The sequence below is a fragment of the Rousettus aegyptiacus genome, unplaced genomic scaffold (assembly GCF_014176215.1).
Source record: "Rousettus aegyptiacus isolate mRouAeg1 unplaced genomic scaffold, mRouAeg1.p scaffold_m13_p_13, whole genome shotgun sequence".
NCBI classification, from domain to species: Eukaryota; Metazoa; Chordata; class Mammalia; order Chiroptera; family Pteropodidae; genus Rousettus; species Rousettus aegyptiacus.
The window spans coordinates 75,057,277-75,071,425 of record NW_023416288.1 but is presented as its reverse complement, the minus strand read 5'-3'; the positions used below and the strand labels follow the sequence as shown (position 1 = coordinate 75,071,425).

The 14,149-nt window shown below is 32.2% G+C and overlaps 1 protein-coding gene across 1 annotated transcript in view; it reads right to left on the bottom strand.

Moving 5' to 3' along the window:
* The window catches only part of BMT2 (base methyltransferase of 25S rRNA 2 homolog), a 95,772-nt gene that overhangs the window by 67,868 nt on the left and 13,755 nt on the right, over nucleotides 1-14,149 (bottom strand). The window contains exon 2 of the mRNA XM_016138070.2: nucleotides 12,075-12,216. Coding sequence (XP_015993556.2) covers nucleotides 12,075-12,216 — 142 coding nt within the window. The remainder of the gene's footprint in view (nucleotides 1-12,074; nucleotides 12,217-14,149) is intronic.

Here is a 14,149-nt window from a genome sequence, read left to right as displayed (position 1 = left end):
ATATCCAGGAACTATTTATATTTCTCTTCAATTTTGCTATGACTTATAACTGCTCTAAAAAGTCTACTTGAAAGGGAAAAAAAAAAAACCAAAGCAGAATAGAGATCTTGTGCCTCCTAATGTAATACACTGAGAAGGACACTATCACCTATGTAATATTCTTGCTAATATACTTAACTCGAATTTAATCACAAAGAAACAACCACACAAATCCAAATTGAGATTTTTTTTTTTCCAGAAATAGAAGGAAATAAAGTGTGAATGAAGGATTTTACATCAGGCCAAGCTATGCATCTTGTAACAAAACCTTAGAAAAACAGATGTAAGAATTCAAGGAACATCATAGTTACAAGCTGCTTTTAAAGAATCTACTGGAAAACAGAGACTCATGGGCATGGACAATAGATGAGCAATTACCATGGGGTAGGGAGGAAGGGAGGAGGGGGGAGGTAGTTGGTGTAAAAGGGGTCATATATGTGGTGACAGAAAGAAATCTAACTATGAGCAGTGAATACACAATGCAATACACACACACACACGCCTTATGGCTAAATTGTACACCTGAAACTTACTAGATTTTGTTAACCAATGTCACCATAAAGAAAAATAAAGAAAATAAATACCAAATGATTTCACTTATATGTAGTATCTAGGGAACAAAAAGAACAAACTAATTAAAAACAGACTTACAAATATAGTGGACAATTTGGTGACGGACTGAGGGGAGGGGTTGGGGGGCTGTGAGAATGGGGTAAAGAGTTAAAGAAGTACGGATTAGTAGCTGATGGATGGTCACAGGGATGGGGAGCACAGCATAGGAATTGCAATTAGAATGGCTAAGTGGAGGGCCAGGGGAGGGAGGGAGCATTTGGGGGGATGCTTTATGAACTATATAGATGTCTAATCAATGTACTGTATACTTGAAACTAATTTAAATACATTAATTTAAAAAAATAAAAATTAATAAAAAACAAAGTACTATTAAAAAAAAAAAAAAAGAACTTACTGGAAGATGAACTTCATCCATGAGATGATTGGAAAATGTTGGTGAAGAGGCTGGTAGTGAATAAAAAGCATTCAATAAATTAAAAAAAAAAAAAGGCTATTTTATAATGATGAAGGCCGCAAATATCCAAAGAAGATGTAACAGTTATAAATATTTATACATCATTTGTCATAGTAACCATCTTCACAAAGTAGAAATTCCATAAGATGCATGGAGAAACATATACGACAAACAGGGAACTTTAACACACCACTCTCCATCAAGTGAATGAACAAGTAAGGTTACAGAAGCCCTAAAGAGCATAATAAGGTTTATCTTATCACTACATAACAATTTTTTTTCTCAAATAGAGTACAGTTTCTTATCAAGTGCACATGAAATTCACAAAATTATCATATACATGTATTAAGTCATGAAAAAAAAAAACACAGTAAGAGCCATAGGAAAAAAAATACAAGACAAAATCATCCCATCACAATGCAATAAAACTAGAAGCAACTAACAACAAAATAGAATAAAAAATCCATTTCATCTGCAATTTTTGAAAATTAAATATCTCTGAGGTCAAAAGGAAATAGCGATAAAAATCACAGGATCAAATAGATAGATAGATAGATAGATAGATAGATAGATAGATAGATAGATAATAAATGAAAGCACACATCAAGATCTAAGAAATACAACTAAAATAGTGACCTAAGGAAGGAAGACAACTAAAATAGTGACCTAAGGAAAATTCAAATCCATATGATATCAATACAAATGGAAGAATAAAATAAATGAAATATCGAATTCAAAGTACTAAGAAAAAAGTGAATCAAAACAAAGGAAGAAGATATTGTGTTAGAAAAAAGCAGAACAAATAAATACACAAACTGGTTCTTTAACTTGCATAACATTATGCTAATGAAACTGAAAACTTAATGAAACAAATAATTTTTCTAAGAATATATTCTAGCTATAGAAATAGAGGGAACTTTATTAAACCTGATTCTTGGTTATTGGTGGAAATGGGAAATTCAAACAAAATCAAAATTAATAGATAAAATAGAAATAGTAATCGAAGAGTTAATACACCAAAAAACACCACTAATCCAATGACAAATTCTGCCAAGCCTTCAAAAATCAGAAAACCTTATATTACTGTTTTATATTTTCTGTACCTTATGTTGTTTTGATATCTTGAAGGGCCTTATACTCTGGGGAGAAATCCTACCAAACTTAGCTACTTCCTAAAGATAATAAACAACTTAGGAGCATGCCTCTCATATACAAGCCAAAATTTCATTTATTTTACTCTCACATAGCAAGCCATTATTTCCCCTGGCCTACGTCACTCAGGTCCAAGTACCAGATAGTTAAGAACAGCTTGTATGCCCTAAAACCCACTAGAATTATCCATATTAGCCAATTCTAAACTATTTAATCTGCCCTACTTTGCCTTTCCCACAAAAAACCTAAAACTGTCTGGTCTGTTCTGTCCCCTCACTCCTGCTTCTGCTTCCTGATCAAATCTGGTGCTTCCCTTGTGGCCTTGGGTGGCAAGGCATGCCCCCTTCTCTCAGAATGTAAGTAATCAATTCTTTCAATGGTACTGATCTCCCATGTCATTGCTCAATCACCCCTATAAAGTAAATTCCCATGAGACAACCCTAAAACTATTTAAATAGTTCCAGGCCATAGAAACAAAGAGAAATTTTCCAAAGTCATTTTTATGGAGCAAAATAACAATGATAATTAGGTCTGATAATTTCTACAAAAAATACAGACCAATATCACTTATAAATATCAATGTGAAAATATTAAATAAAATTTTGGCAACAGAATCAAACACAACAAAGGAGTATGCATTTCAGGAATGCAAGCATGAGTCATATTAAGAAAATCTATCAACGTAATTCACTATATTTATAAATCTAAGGAGAAAACTCATATTCATTTCCACAGATGCTGAAAAGGACAGTCAACAAAATTCAACACTTAACAAAATAGGAATTAGTAAATATTCCCTTATAGTAAAATTATACATATCAGCCAAAAACCCAATAACTTATTTAATAGGATACACTATACATTATCGCTAAATAAGGCCTGGCTACATTATAGATAAGAGAAAAAGAATCAGTCAAATGAATTGGAGGGAATGAAAACTATATTTGCAGATAATATAACAGTATACCTAAACGATCTATAAGAATCAAGCATAAATACAAACAATAAGAGAATTCAGTAAAACATACAAAAATTAAAAAATTTCCACAAAAACATAAATAATAGCCTATTAAAAAACGTAATGGAAGGGAAGATCACATTTATAACAGCAATAATATGATAAAAAAGCTAGAAATAAACATAGTAAGAAATGTGCACAACCACTATACAGAAAATCTTAAACTACTACTGAAATACTCAAAAGTAGACTAGAATAAAAAGACATACCTTTTTCAGGGATACAATTATTCGGCATTATAAAAATAGCAGTTTTTTCCAGTTATCGAAAAATTTAATGTACTCTCAAAAATATGAACTTCAAAAATTTAGTTAGATCAGCTGATTCTAAAGTACACATGGAAACAAAACAAAACAAAACAAAACAAAGGCAAGAAAACCAGGAAAACCCTGAGAAAGAAGAACAGTGGTGAGGTGGGGAAAGATGTTACAGAATATCATGGACTAAATGATATAACAATGAAACATAACAAAAAGTCATAAAACAAAATCTACTATGTGGGGAAACCTGGCATATCATATAAGTGTCTTTTTCATAAATGATTGTGGGATATAGGTAATTATTTGGGTGGAAAAAGTTAGATCTATACTTCACAACAAACACCAGACTGAATTCCAAATAGGTCAGAGATCTAAATGTAAAAAATGATATCACACAAGCAAGCACTAGAGAAAACATAAATGAATTACTAATATGAATTCTTATAGTCTAGGAATCAGAAAAGCTCTTCTAAAATAATCAAAATTTGGAAGTAATAAATTTTGTAAAAATGAAAATCTACATGGCAAAACAAAAACCTGCACGACAAAAGACAAGGTCAAAGAAAAAGGGCACATATCTGTAAATTATATAAAGAGTTCTAAAAATAATCAAGAAAAAGGAACCAAAAAGCAAGAGAAAAAAAGTGTCAAAAACATGAACACATTAAATCACAGAAAAAAAGGCAAATAATTCCTAAATATATGAAAACATACTCAATCTCATTCCTGTGAGAAACGTAAATTAAAACCACATATAGATATCAATTTCCACATATCAGATTTGCAAAGATTCAAAAGGTGTGCAACATACTCTCATAGTGAGGTTGTGGAGATACTGATATCCTCTTTTTTCCTGAATGAAGTGCAAAATGATATAACCTCTATGGACGACGATTTAGCAATATTTAAAATAATTACATATGCATTTACTCTTTTACCTTACAATTCCACATCTAGGAATCTACAAAGATAAAATGCCCAAAAAACAATAATATGCCCAAGATTATTCACTATAGCACTATTTGTAAAAGGAAAGCTTGTAAATAACATAAAAATGAGAAGTTATGGGGTAGTTAATTTATTTGTTAACTTGACTGAACCACAAATGCTTAGTTATCGGGTCATTTTGGGCATTTCTGTGAGGATGTTTCTGGATGAGCGTGACATTTAAATTGGTAGACTGCATAAAATAGATTGTTCTTCGTAACATGGGGGGGTCTCATCCAATCAGCTGAAAGTCCACATAGAAAAAAAAGGCTGACGTTTCTCAGAGTAAGAGATTTCTCTTGCCCAACTGCCTGTGAACTGGGACACTGGATTTTTCCTAACTTTACACTCAAATTGAACCATCGGCTCTTTGAATCTCAACCCTGCCTATCTTAGAAATGACATGACACCACTGGTTAGGTCTCTACCATGTCAACATACCCTGTAGACCTTGAGACTTATGAGTATCCATAAACAAGTGAGACAAATCTCTGAAGAACCCTTACTAATACAATACCAAACAGAGTGACTGCCATGACATATTACTAGGTAAAAAATAAAGATACAAAATAGAGTATATAACCTGTACTTACTTATATAGATAAGAATGGGTGAATATATGTGTGTATGCACATTTGTGTTTAAATTTGTTTGTTTCTACGAAAAGGAACAATGGTTAAGATAAAAGAGATACAAAAAAACAAAATGGAAGGGAGGTTTTTTTGGGGTATACTTTTATAATAAAGTTTTGATTTTTGTACTATGTAAATATTTTATAGTCCCCCAAATTTAAAGAAAATTGGAGGAAAAAACACATAAAACTGAAAGCAAAGTGAAACCAACTGTATAGAAAATTGATAATATAATTATACACAAAAGAATTGTTTCAAGGAACTTTTAAACATAGGTGTTATGACCCTTAGTGGGATCTATTTGTAAAAGGAAAGCTTGTAAATAGTTTATAAAAATGAGACAATATCTATATACTTGTGATGGTTAATTTATGTTAACTTAAATGAACCACAAGTGCTTATAGACAAAAGAACTACAAAGAAATCTCCATTCAGTTTATTGTTAAAACTAAAATTGGCATTGTAATTTTGAAACCATTTTATGTGAACAAAGCAAATATGTTAATGTTATTCACAACTAATTTCTTCAGTGTAACAAAAGAGATACAGATATAAAAGAAGGCAAAAATCCTATGAAGTTACATTTGACAGAAAATGTAAATTATGTTTGACTATAAATACATTTTTTTGTCTTCACTGAAAAATTCTAGCAGGAAGGACACCCCAGCAGCATATCCAGTGCCTAGATTTTGATTTCTGAATGTCACTTCTCACAAAAAGAAATCAGGGCTCCTTGAAGAAATAGACTAATCCTAGGTCTTAAGATTACACTAGATAGTAAGAAAGTGCCCAAAGGTGATGTCAGAAAATAGAAGTCAGCTTTGAAGGGGCTCCCACTGGCAAAATATGAAATTATTTGAATAGAAACACACACACACACACACCAAACTGATAGAAAAAGTGAATAAACAACAATCCAGGAGGCTACAGTGATATTCCAAATAAAATCGCTTATCACAATTGGAATTATTATACCAACTCCTTGTGAATTGATAATTAAAGATTTACTTACATAAATTTATTTTTACCCATCCTTTCTAGAGATCATTTAATACTTCTCTGTGCATACAGGAAAGCTTTTATTTATAGAAGAATAACAACTAATAAATGCAAAGAATAATATAATTTAAAAAATCAGTTTGCAACCCCAATGAAATAATAAATGGGAGTAAATCTGTTACCTGAAAGGCTGCTGGGAGACAGGACTGATCCATAAGTCAACATGTTACATTACAAATTACCTGCTAATTGAGAAGGGAAAACAATTCTACAATGGAAGGATCTAGTAGTAGGTACCACCTTAACCAAATGACAAAATTTGGTTATATTCTCTAGTGGTGGAATAATATGACAATAAGAACCTCCTAATATGATGCAATATCGAGTATGCAGGTTCACCTAATAGATATTTTGGCAAAAATACATGACTTGAATCAACACTGTAGACCCAACTTTTAGTTTATAAGAAATAAAATCGAGAGAAGAAGTAATTAAATGGCACTTTGAGGAAAAATAAAAAAAAAATAAAAATCCAGATAAATCCAAAACAAAAGACACAATACTAGTTTTAGATTAAGATACAATCACAGTCCCCTGGTTATGCTACAAAGAGAAAAATACACTATATAATCTAAAAAACAATATATTAAAGAAATAGAGCTAAGGATGAAGGGGAGTCAAAAGGAACCAAATCCAGGGACACAAGCCCTTCCTAGATGAGAAGGGATCACAGGCACTTAGTACATTTGTTGACTAGGTGCATGGGCAGCAAAGGATCAAGTCTTTCATGGCAGAGAAATTCTGTTTTGTTAAACAGAAACCAGCTGAGCTCTTAATGGCTGCTAAAATGGTGTGACAGATTGGAACCCTTAAGAAACCTAAATGCAGAGATTCTCTCCATTCTCCTCCTGCTTTTTCCCAGAGCTTTTCAAGTACATAAAGGCAGTAGGGTAGCAATGGAGGCTTGGAGTGGGACCAGAAAATTCTCTGCACTTTTTCTTAGCCTTAGGTTAGAGTCCTCCTAGATGATGGTATGAGTAATATAGATAGAACAAGACTCAGCCTCAAAACATTTGACACCAGAAATGAACTAAAACTAAAGAGGTGATACACCTTCTATCCAGCTTAACTCCTGATGAGATCAAAGTGTTGATTCTCTTATCCTACTTGCCTATCAGAGGAAAAGATGCCCTTTCTAGGAAAAAATAATATCTACACCGGTCTCCTTTCAATATAATGCCAATATACATATTTTTAAAATTATGAGACATAAATGAAGCAAAAAAGGGATGAGCATAACCGAAACAAAAAAACAGCCAAAAGAAACAGACTCCCAAATAAACCATACGTTGCAATAAGCAGACAAGACTTTAAAATAACTGTTATAATTTTTAATGGAAAAAAAGATTAATCAAATAGACAAAAATATGGAGAACTTCAATGGAAAATAAAATCTCTGAAAAGCCAAATTATTATCAGCAGGGGCTGATTCTTTGAAAAGATGAAATTTATAAACTTTAATAGATTCATCAAGGAAAAAAGAAAGAGAACCCAAATAAATTAAATCACACTGAAAGAAGTGAAAATCGCCACCAGAGAAATCCAAAGGATTATAAGAAAATACTAAAAACTATATGCCAACAATTGAAAAATCTGGAAAAAAAATGGATAAATATCTAGAAACGTAGTCTTCCAAGACTGAATTAAGAAGAAACGATATCCGAACTGAGAAATTACTACTAACAGAATAGAACCAGTAATCGAAAAACTCCCCCCAAACAAGTGTCTTCACAGGTGAATTTTACCAGAGTCAAAGAATTAACACCTATTCTTCTTGAACTATTCCAAAAAGTTCATAAGGAGAGAGGGCTCTGAAGCTCAGTATATAGGACCACCATTACCGTGATTCCAAAATCCGACAAAGACATCACACACACACACACACACACACACACACACACACACACACACACACAAATTTATAGGTCAATATTCCTGCTGAACATAGATGTAAAAATCTTCAACAAAATATTAGCAAACCAAATTTAGCAATACATTAAAAAGATTATATACCATGACCAAGTGGGATTTACTCCTGGGATGCAAGGTTGCTTTAATATCTGCAAATCTATTAAACTGATATACCACATAGACAAACTGAAAGATAAAAATCATATGATCAATAGATGCAGAGAAAGCATTTGACAAAATCCAGCATCCATTTATGATAAAATCTGTCAGCAAAGTGGAAATATATGATAAACACACACCTAATATACTCAACGGGGAAAAGCTAAGAGCTTTTTCTTTAAGATCAAGAATAAAACAAGGATGTCCACATTCACCACTTTATCCAACACAGTATTGGAAGTCCCAGCCACACCAATCACACAAGAAAAAGAAATAAAAGACATCCCAATTGAAAAGAAGTGAAACTTCTTATTTGCAGATGACATGATACTGAATCATATACAGCAGTAGTCCCCAAACTTTTTGGCACCAGGGATGGGTGTTCCTATGAGAATCTAATGCTTGATGAGCCGAAGTGGAGCTGAGGCAGTGATTCTGGTGCTGGGGAGCAGCTTCAAATACAGATGAAGTTTTGTTCACTTACTTGCCGCTCACTTCCCACTGTATAGCCTGGTTCCTAACAGGCCATGGCCCAGGAGTTGGGGACCCTTGATATAGAAAACACCAAAGATTCCACCAAAAAAACTATCAGAACTAATAAATGAATTCAGTAAAGTTGCAGGACACAAAGTTAATATTCAGAAATAAGTTGTATTTTTATACACCAATAATGAACTCTCAGAAACTATAAAACAATCCTATTTACAATTGCATTGGAAAAAACAAACAAACAAACAAAAACCTAGGAATAAATTTAACCAAGGAGGTAAAAGACCTGTACTTAGAAAATTATAAGTCACTGAAGAAAGAAATTGAAGATGCAAAAAAAAAAAAAAAAAAAACCTGGAAGCATATACTGTGCTCAAGATGGTGAAGAATTAACAAAGCAACCTATAGATTCAATGCAATCCCTATCAAAATAGCAATGGCATTTTTCACAGAACTAGAATCCTAAAATTTATGTGGAACCATAAATGACCCTGAATAGCCAAGGCAATCTTGAGGGAAAAAAACAGAGTTGGAGGTATTACGTTACCTGATATGAAATTATGTTACAAGGCGGAATTATGTTACAAGGCTATAGTAATAAAAACAGCACGGTACTGGCAGAAAAACAGACACACAGATCAATAGAACAGAATAGAGCCCAGAAATAAACCCATGCTTACATGGTTATTTAATGTTATTTACTTTCAAATGGCTCAGGAAATAGTGTTTATGTTTCTCTATGTGTAAAGAGTAGAAAAGACCAATTGTTTTATTAAATGTACAACTATAGCTTCATATTGTTTTGTTTCTAATTTTTAATACGTCCTATTATAAATAAAACTTTATAACTTTTTGAAAGAAATCTTATGTAGAATTCTTTGAGCTAACCAGTCAACAAAATCTCGACAGGATAATGTCAGTAAGGCTTATCTCACATGCCAAATTCTTAAAGTTTTAAGTATAACTAACTGGAAACAAATTTTGTCAACCTCTTTTTAAAGCCCATTTTTGCTTTCAAAGTGACATTGCTCTCTTAGAACTGTCAACAGAGGAAGGAATTACATATAATCTAAGTTAGAATTACAGATAACTCAGATTTCAAAATTCAGTATGTTTTGAAGTCTTTCCCCCCAACCTACTTTTAAGTTTAAAGTAAAGATATTATGAAACTCCTTTTGGGATTACTTCCCATAGCAAAATTTTTACCATATTTTGCCACTGACATTTTTTAGCACTTAGACCTAAAAATGACCTCTTTCAGAACACATGTAGATACAATAACTACTGATAGAAACATATACCTTAGGAAAAAGAAGAGTGAAATGTGAGGCAGATTCATTATTCAAGGTACATTAAATACTCCTATGACATATCAAAGTACATTTTAGAAATAAAGTCTGAAAGCTTGCCTCATGTACTGGAATATTAATTTAAAAGTGCTGCTAAAAGCCAAGAATGATGATCTTAAATAGTAATGGTGCTGATTTCCTGATAGGATTACAGTATCACTATGTGTTACATGGGAATATTTAGTTCAGCAATATACCTCATTTTATATTTCTTAAAAGAGAAAATATATGTTCTGTAAAAAAGTCAGATTTATAACCATTTTCTCTCTAGAACCAAATCAAGCAACCCAAACACTTTAATTTCAAGCATCCTATTTCCTATTATTTTGGCTCCTTCCTATAGTTCCCCAGCTCTACAATTCTTTGATTCCACAATCTATTGATGGTACCACCTTTTCACTGCTCCTCAACCACCTCATATTCAACTCTCTTCTTACATATCATCATAATCACCACAGTATATACCATATACATTATCATCTCTCCTGTCCTTCTTGAGTCATTATACTCCTTCGAGCCTACTACACTGTCCTATCCATTTTCTTCCTTACTCTCCAAGAAAACTGTTTCATTGTAATTTTATTCCTTGGTATTGCAGTGGACTAACTGGTTTCCTTTATTAACCCTTGCTTTTCCTATAGTTTATCTTAACATAGCAATTAATTCTTCAGGATTCTTGAAATATTTTAAAAGGCTTATAAAATACTGTCATTTCTTTTCTTAAACATTCAACTACTTCCCCTCTCACACAGAGTAAAAGACAATGTCTTTACAATGGTCCACATTATTCTACAAAATCTAGCTGTTCATTATTTTATTTTTTACCACTCCCCCCCCCCCCTTTCATTCTTCTCTAGCCATACTGGTGGTCTCCTTGCTCTTTCTGAAACATGCCAGCCTGCTTCCTGCCTCAAGGCCTTGGGACTTATTAAGGCTTGCTCTCTTACTTCCTTTAGGTCTTTTACACATATTACATCAGGAAGGCCTTCTTTTTACATCCTACTTGAAACTTTGATTTCTCCTTACTTTATTTTTCTCATAGCATTTACCATCTCTGATCTAATATATGTTTAATATATGTATTGTTTTTTTGCTTCTAATCTCCACTAGCATGCAAGCTCCATTAGATTTTGTCTGGTTGGTTGATTGTTGAACTCCCAGTATAACTAGTAGACAGTAAATATTAAAAATATTTATTGAATGAATAAAGAAAAGAACTAAGTTAAATACATGTTTTACCTTGGCTCATTTGTTGAACAAATGAAATAGGCACTATTACATAATTTTTAAATGAGATTAATGCAGAAATTTTGAATAAAAAATAACTGAAATGAAATATAAACTTGAAGTTGCCATGAACTTAATGTTCATGCAGAAAAATAATGCTTTGTTTTCTGAGACTTCATTTTAAAATTCAGTCAATATACATATTCGTTCTTATAATTTTACCACCTTAAGAGAATTAATCAGCAGTATTTCATTTGCTGATGTTTTTTACATTAGAATCTATGAGAAAATAAACATTTTCCAAAGACAACATAAGTGCTGGAATGCCCTGAATCACATATCAAAAATCAATATTTTAAAGTTGTTTGAAGTTGTTTTTAAATTTTAAATATTAAATTATAAAAGGGGCTAACTTTTACTTGAGTCCAAATACAGATATCTATCTACAGAAATTTCTATACTATATCTTATTAATGATAAGTCGTGTTAAAACTCACATTTTATTGTATTAATGTTTAAATATTAAATGCATTTAAAGCTATACTTTTAAAAAGTTGAAACAAAAATTTTAAGTTATGTCATAGAAAAATATTTTGATTAAAAAAAGATGAATGAAATAAACCTAAGAAACAAGGAAGAAGTTGTTTAAAAGACATATCTGTATTAAAACACTTCTATTTTTGAACAATTATACACTGCATTATTTAAATTTGAGTGTCAACAATACATTAGAAACCAAAAATATTAATTCATAAAAACACTCACCTACAACACCATTCAATACGACCTTCACCTTCACAAGTTTTTGCCCAATGATTATCTGCCAAATTTTTCATTGCAACAGCATATTCACAAAGGGTTTCCTCATCTTCACAATGTTCTCGCCAGATCTTATCAAAATCTCCCACTAAAAACAAGGACAAAAATAAATTAACTTTACTTAAAAATATGTCAGGCTCAAAACAGCATGCTTCTTGCATAAAAACTGATACATTGATCACTGCAACAGAACAGAGCCCAGAATTAAATCCACGCCTATACACTCACTTAATATATGACAAAGGAAGTAAGAATATACAATGGGGTAAAGACAGTCTCTTCAATAAATAGTGCTGAGAAAGTTGGACAGATACATGCAAAAAAAGAAGCTGGACCATCTTCTTACACCATATACAAGAATAGGCTCAAAAGAGATTAAAGACTTAAATTTAAGACCCAAAACCATAAAACTTCTAGAAGGAAACATAGATAGTAAACTCTGATATTACTAACAGATATTTCTTATAAGATCTACCTCCTTGGGCAAGGAAAACAAAAGAGAAATAAACAAATGGGATTACATCACACTAAAAAGTTTTTGTATAGTAAAGAAACCATCAACAAAACAAAAAGACAACCGACTGTTTGGGAGAAGATATTTGTTAATGATACATATGATAAGGGGTTAATATCCAAAATATATAAAGAACTTATACAACTCAACAACAAAAACACAAACAATCCAGTTAAAAAATGGGCAGAAGATCTGAAAAGATACTTCTCCAAAGAGGAAATACAGACGGATAATAGACATATAAAAAGATGCTCTACGTCGCTAATTATCAGAGAAATGCACATTAAAACCACAATGAGATATCGCTGTTAGAATGGCTAGCATCTAAATATCAAAAAACAAGTGTTGGCAAGGATGAGGAGAAAAAGGAACCCTCTTACATTGTCGGTGAGCTTGCAAATTGGTACAGCCTCTATGAAAAAGTCTGGAGATTTCTCGAAAAATTAAAAATGGATATACCTTTTTACCCAGCAACTGCACTTCTGGGTATTTATCCAAAGAAGACCAAAACAATAATTCGCAAAGATCTATGCACCCCAATATTCACAGCAGCACAATTTACAATAGCCAAGATATGGAAGCAATCTAAATGCCCATCAACAGAAGACTGGATAAAGAAAATATGATTCATATATACAATGGAATATTACTCAGTCATTAAAAAAAAATGAAACCCTATCATTTGCAATGACATGGATGGAGGTTCTTATGTTGTATGAAATAAGTCAAATAAAGATAAATACAGATAAATACCACATGATTTCACTTACATGCAGTATCTAAGGAACAAAAAGAACAAACTAGTCAAAAACAAACTCACAAATATAGTAGATGATTTGGTGACAGACAGAGGGGAGGGGGTTGGGGGCTGGGAGAATGGATAGTAGTGGATAGCTGGTCACGGGGATGGGGAGCACAGTATAGGGAATGGAGTTAGCATTAATATGATGGTTAGGTGGAGGGCCAGGTGAGGGAGCAAATATGGAGATTGTTTTATGAACTATACAGATGTCTAACCAATGTATTGTGTACTTGAAACTAATTTAAATGAATAAATTTTTTTAAAAGCCAGGCTCTTAGAAGTTTCAGCATAGTCTAAAAATTAAAGATGAGTATAAGCAAAATCATAAAGTTTAAATTTCCTAAGTTTAAAAGATCCCATTTGCAAATAGATGTATCATTTTAGCCATGATGATTTGATAATCAAATAAATTTTACCATTTTAAACACATGGGTTTGTGAAGCTGAATAAAACTAATAAATATAAGTGACCATAAACAAGTTATCAGTTTATAAATTAGAAACATGCTGGTAGGAAAATAAGTATAACTGAGCAATCAGACATTAATCTGTCCTAGTACCATTGGGCAATATGACTGCAGCAACAGAGTAAAACCACTTAAGGCTGTTTCTTGCCTGTTATTTTCTTGGATCTCTACATACTTACTAGTTCCATATATAAAAAAGGAGTTGAAATTATAGACCTAGGGCAAAAATGTCACTAAAA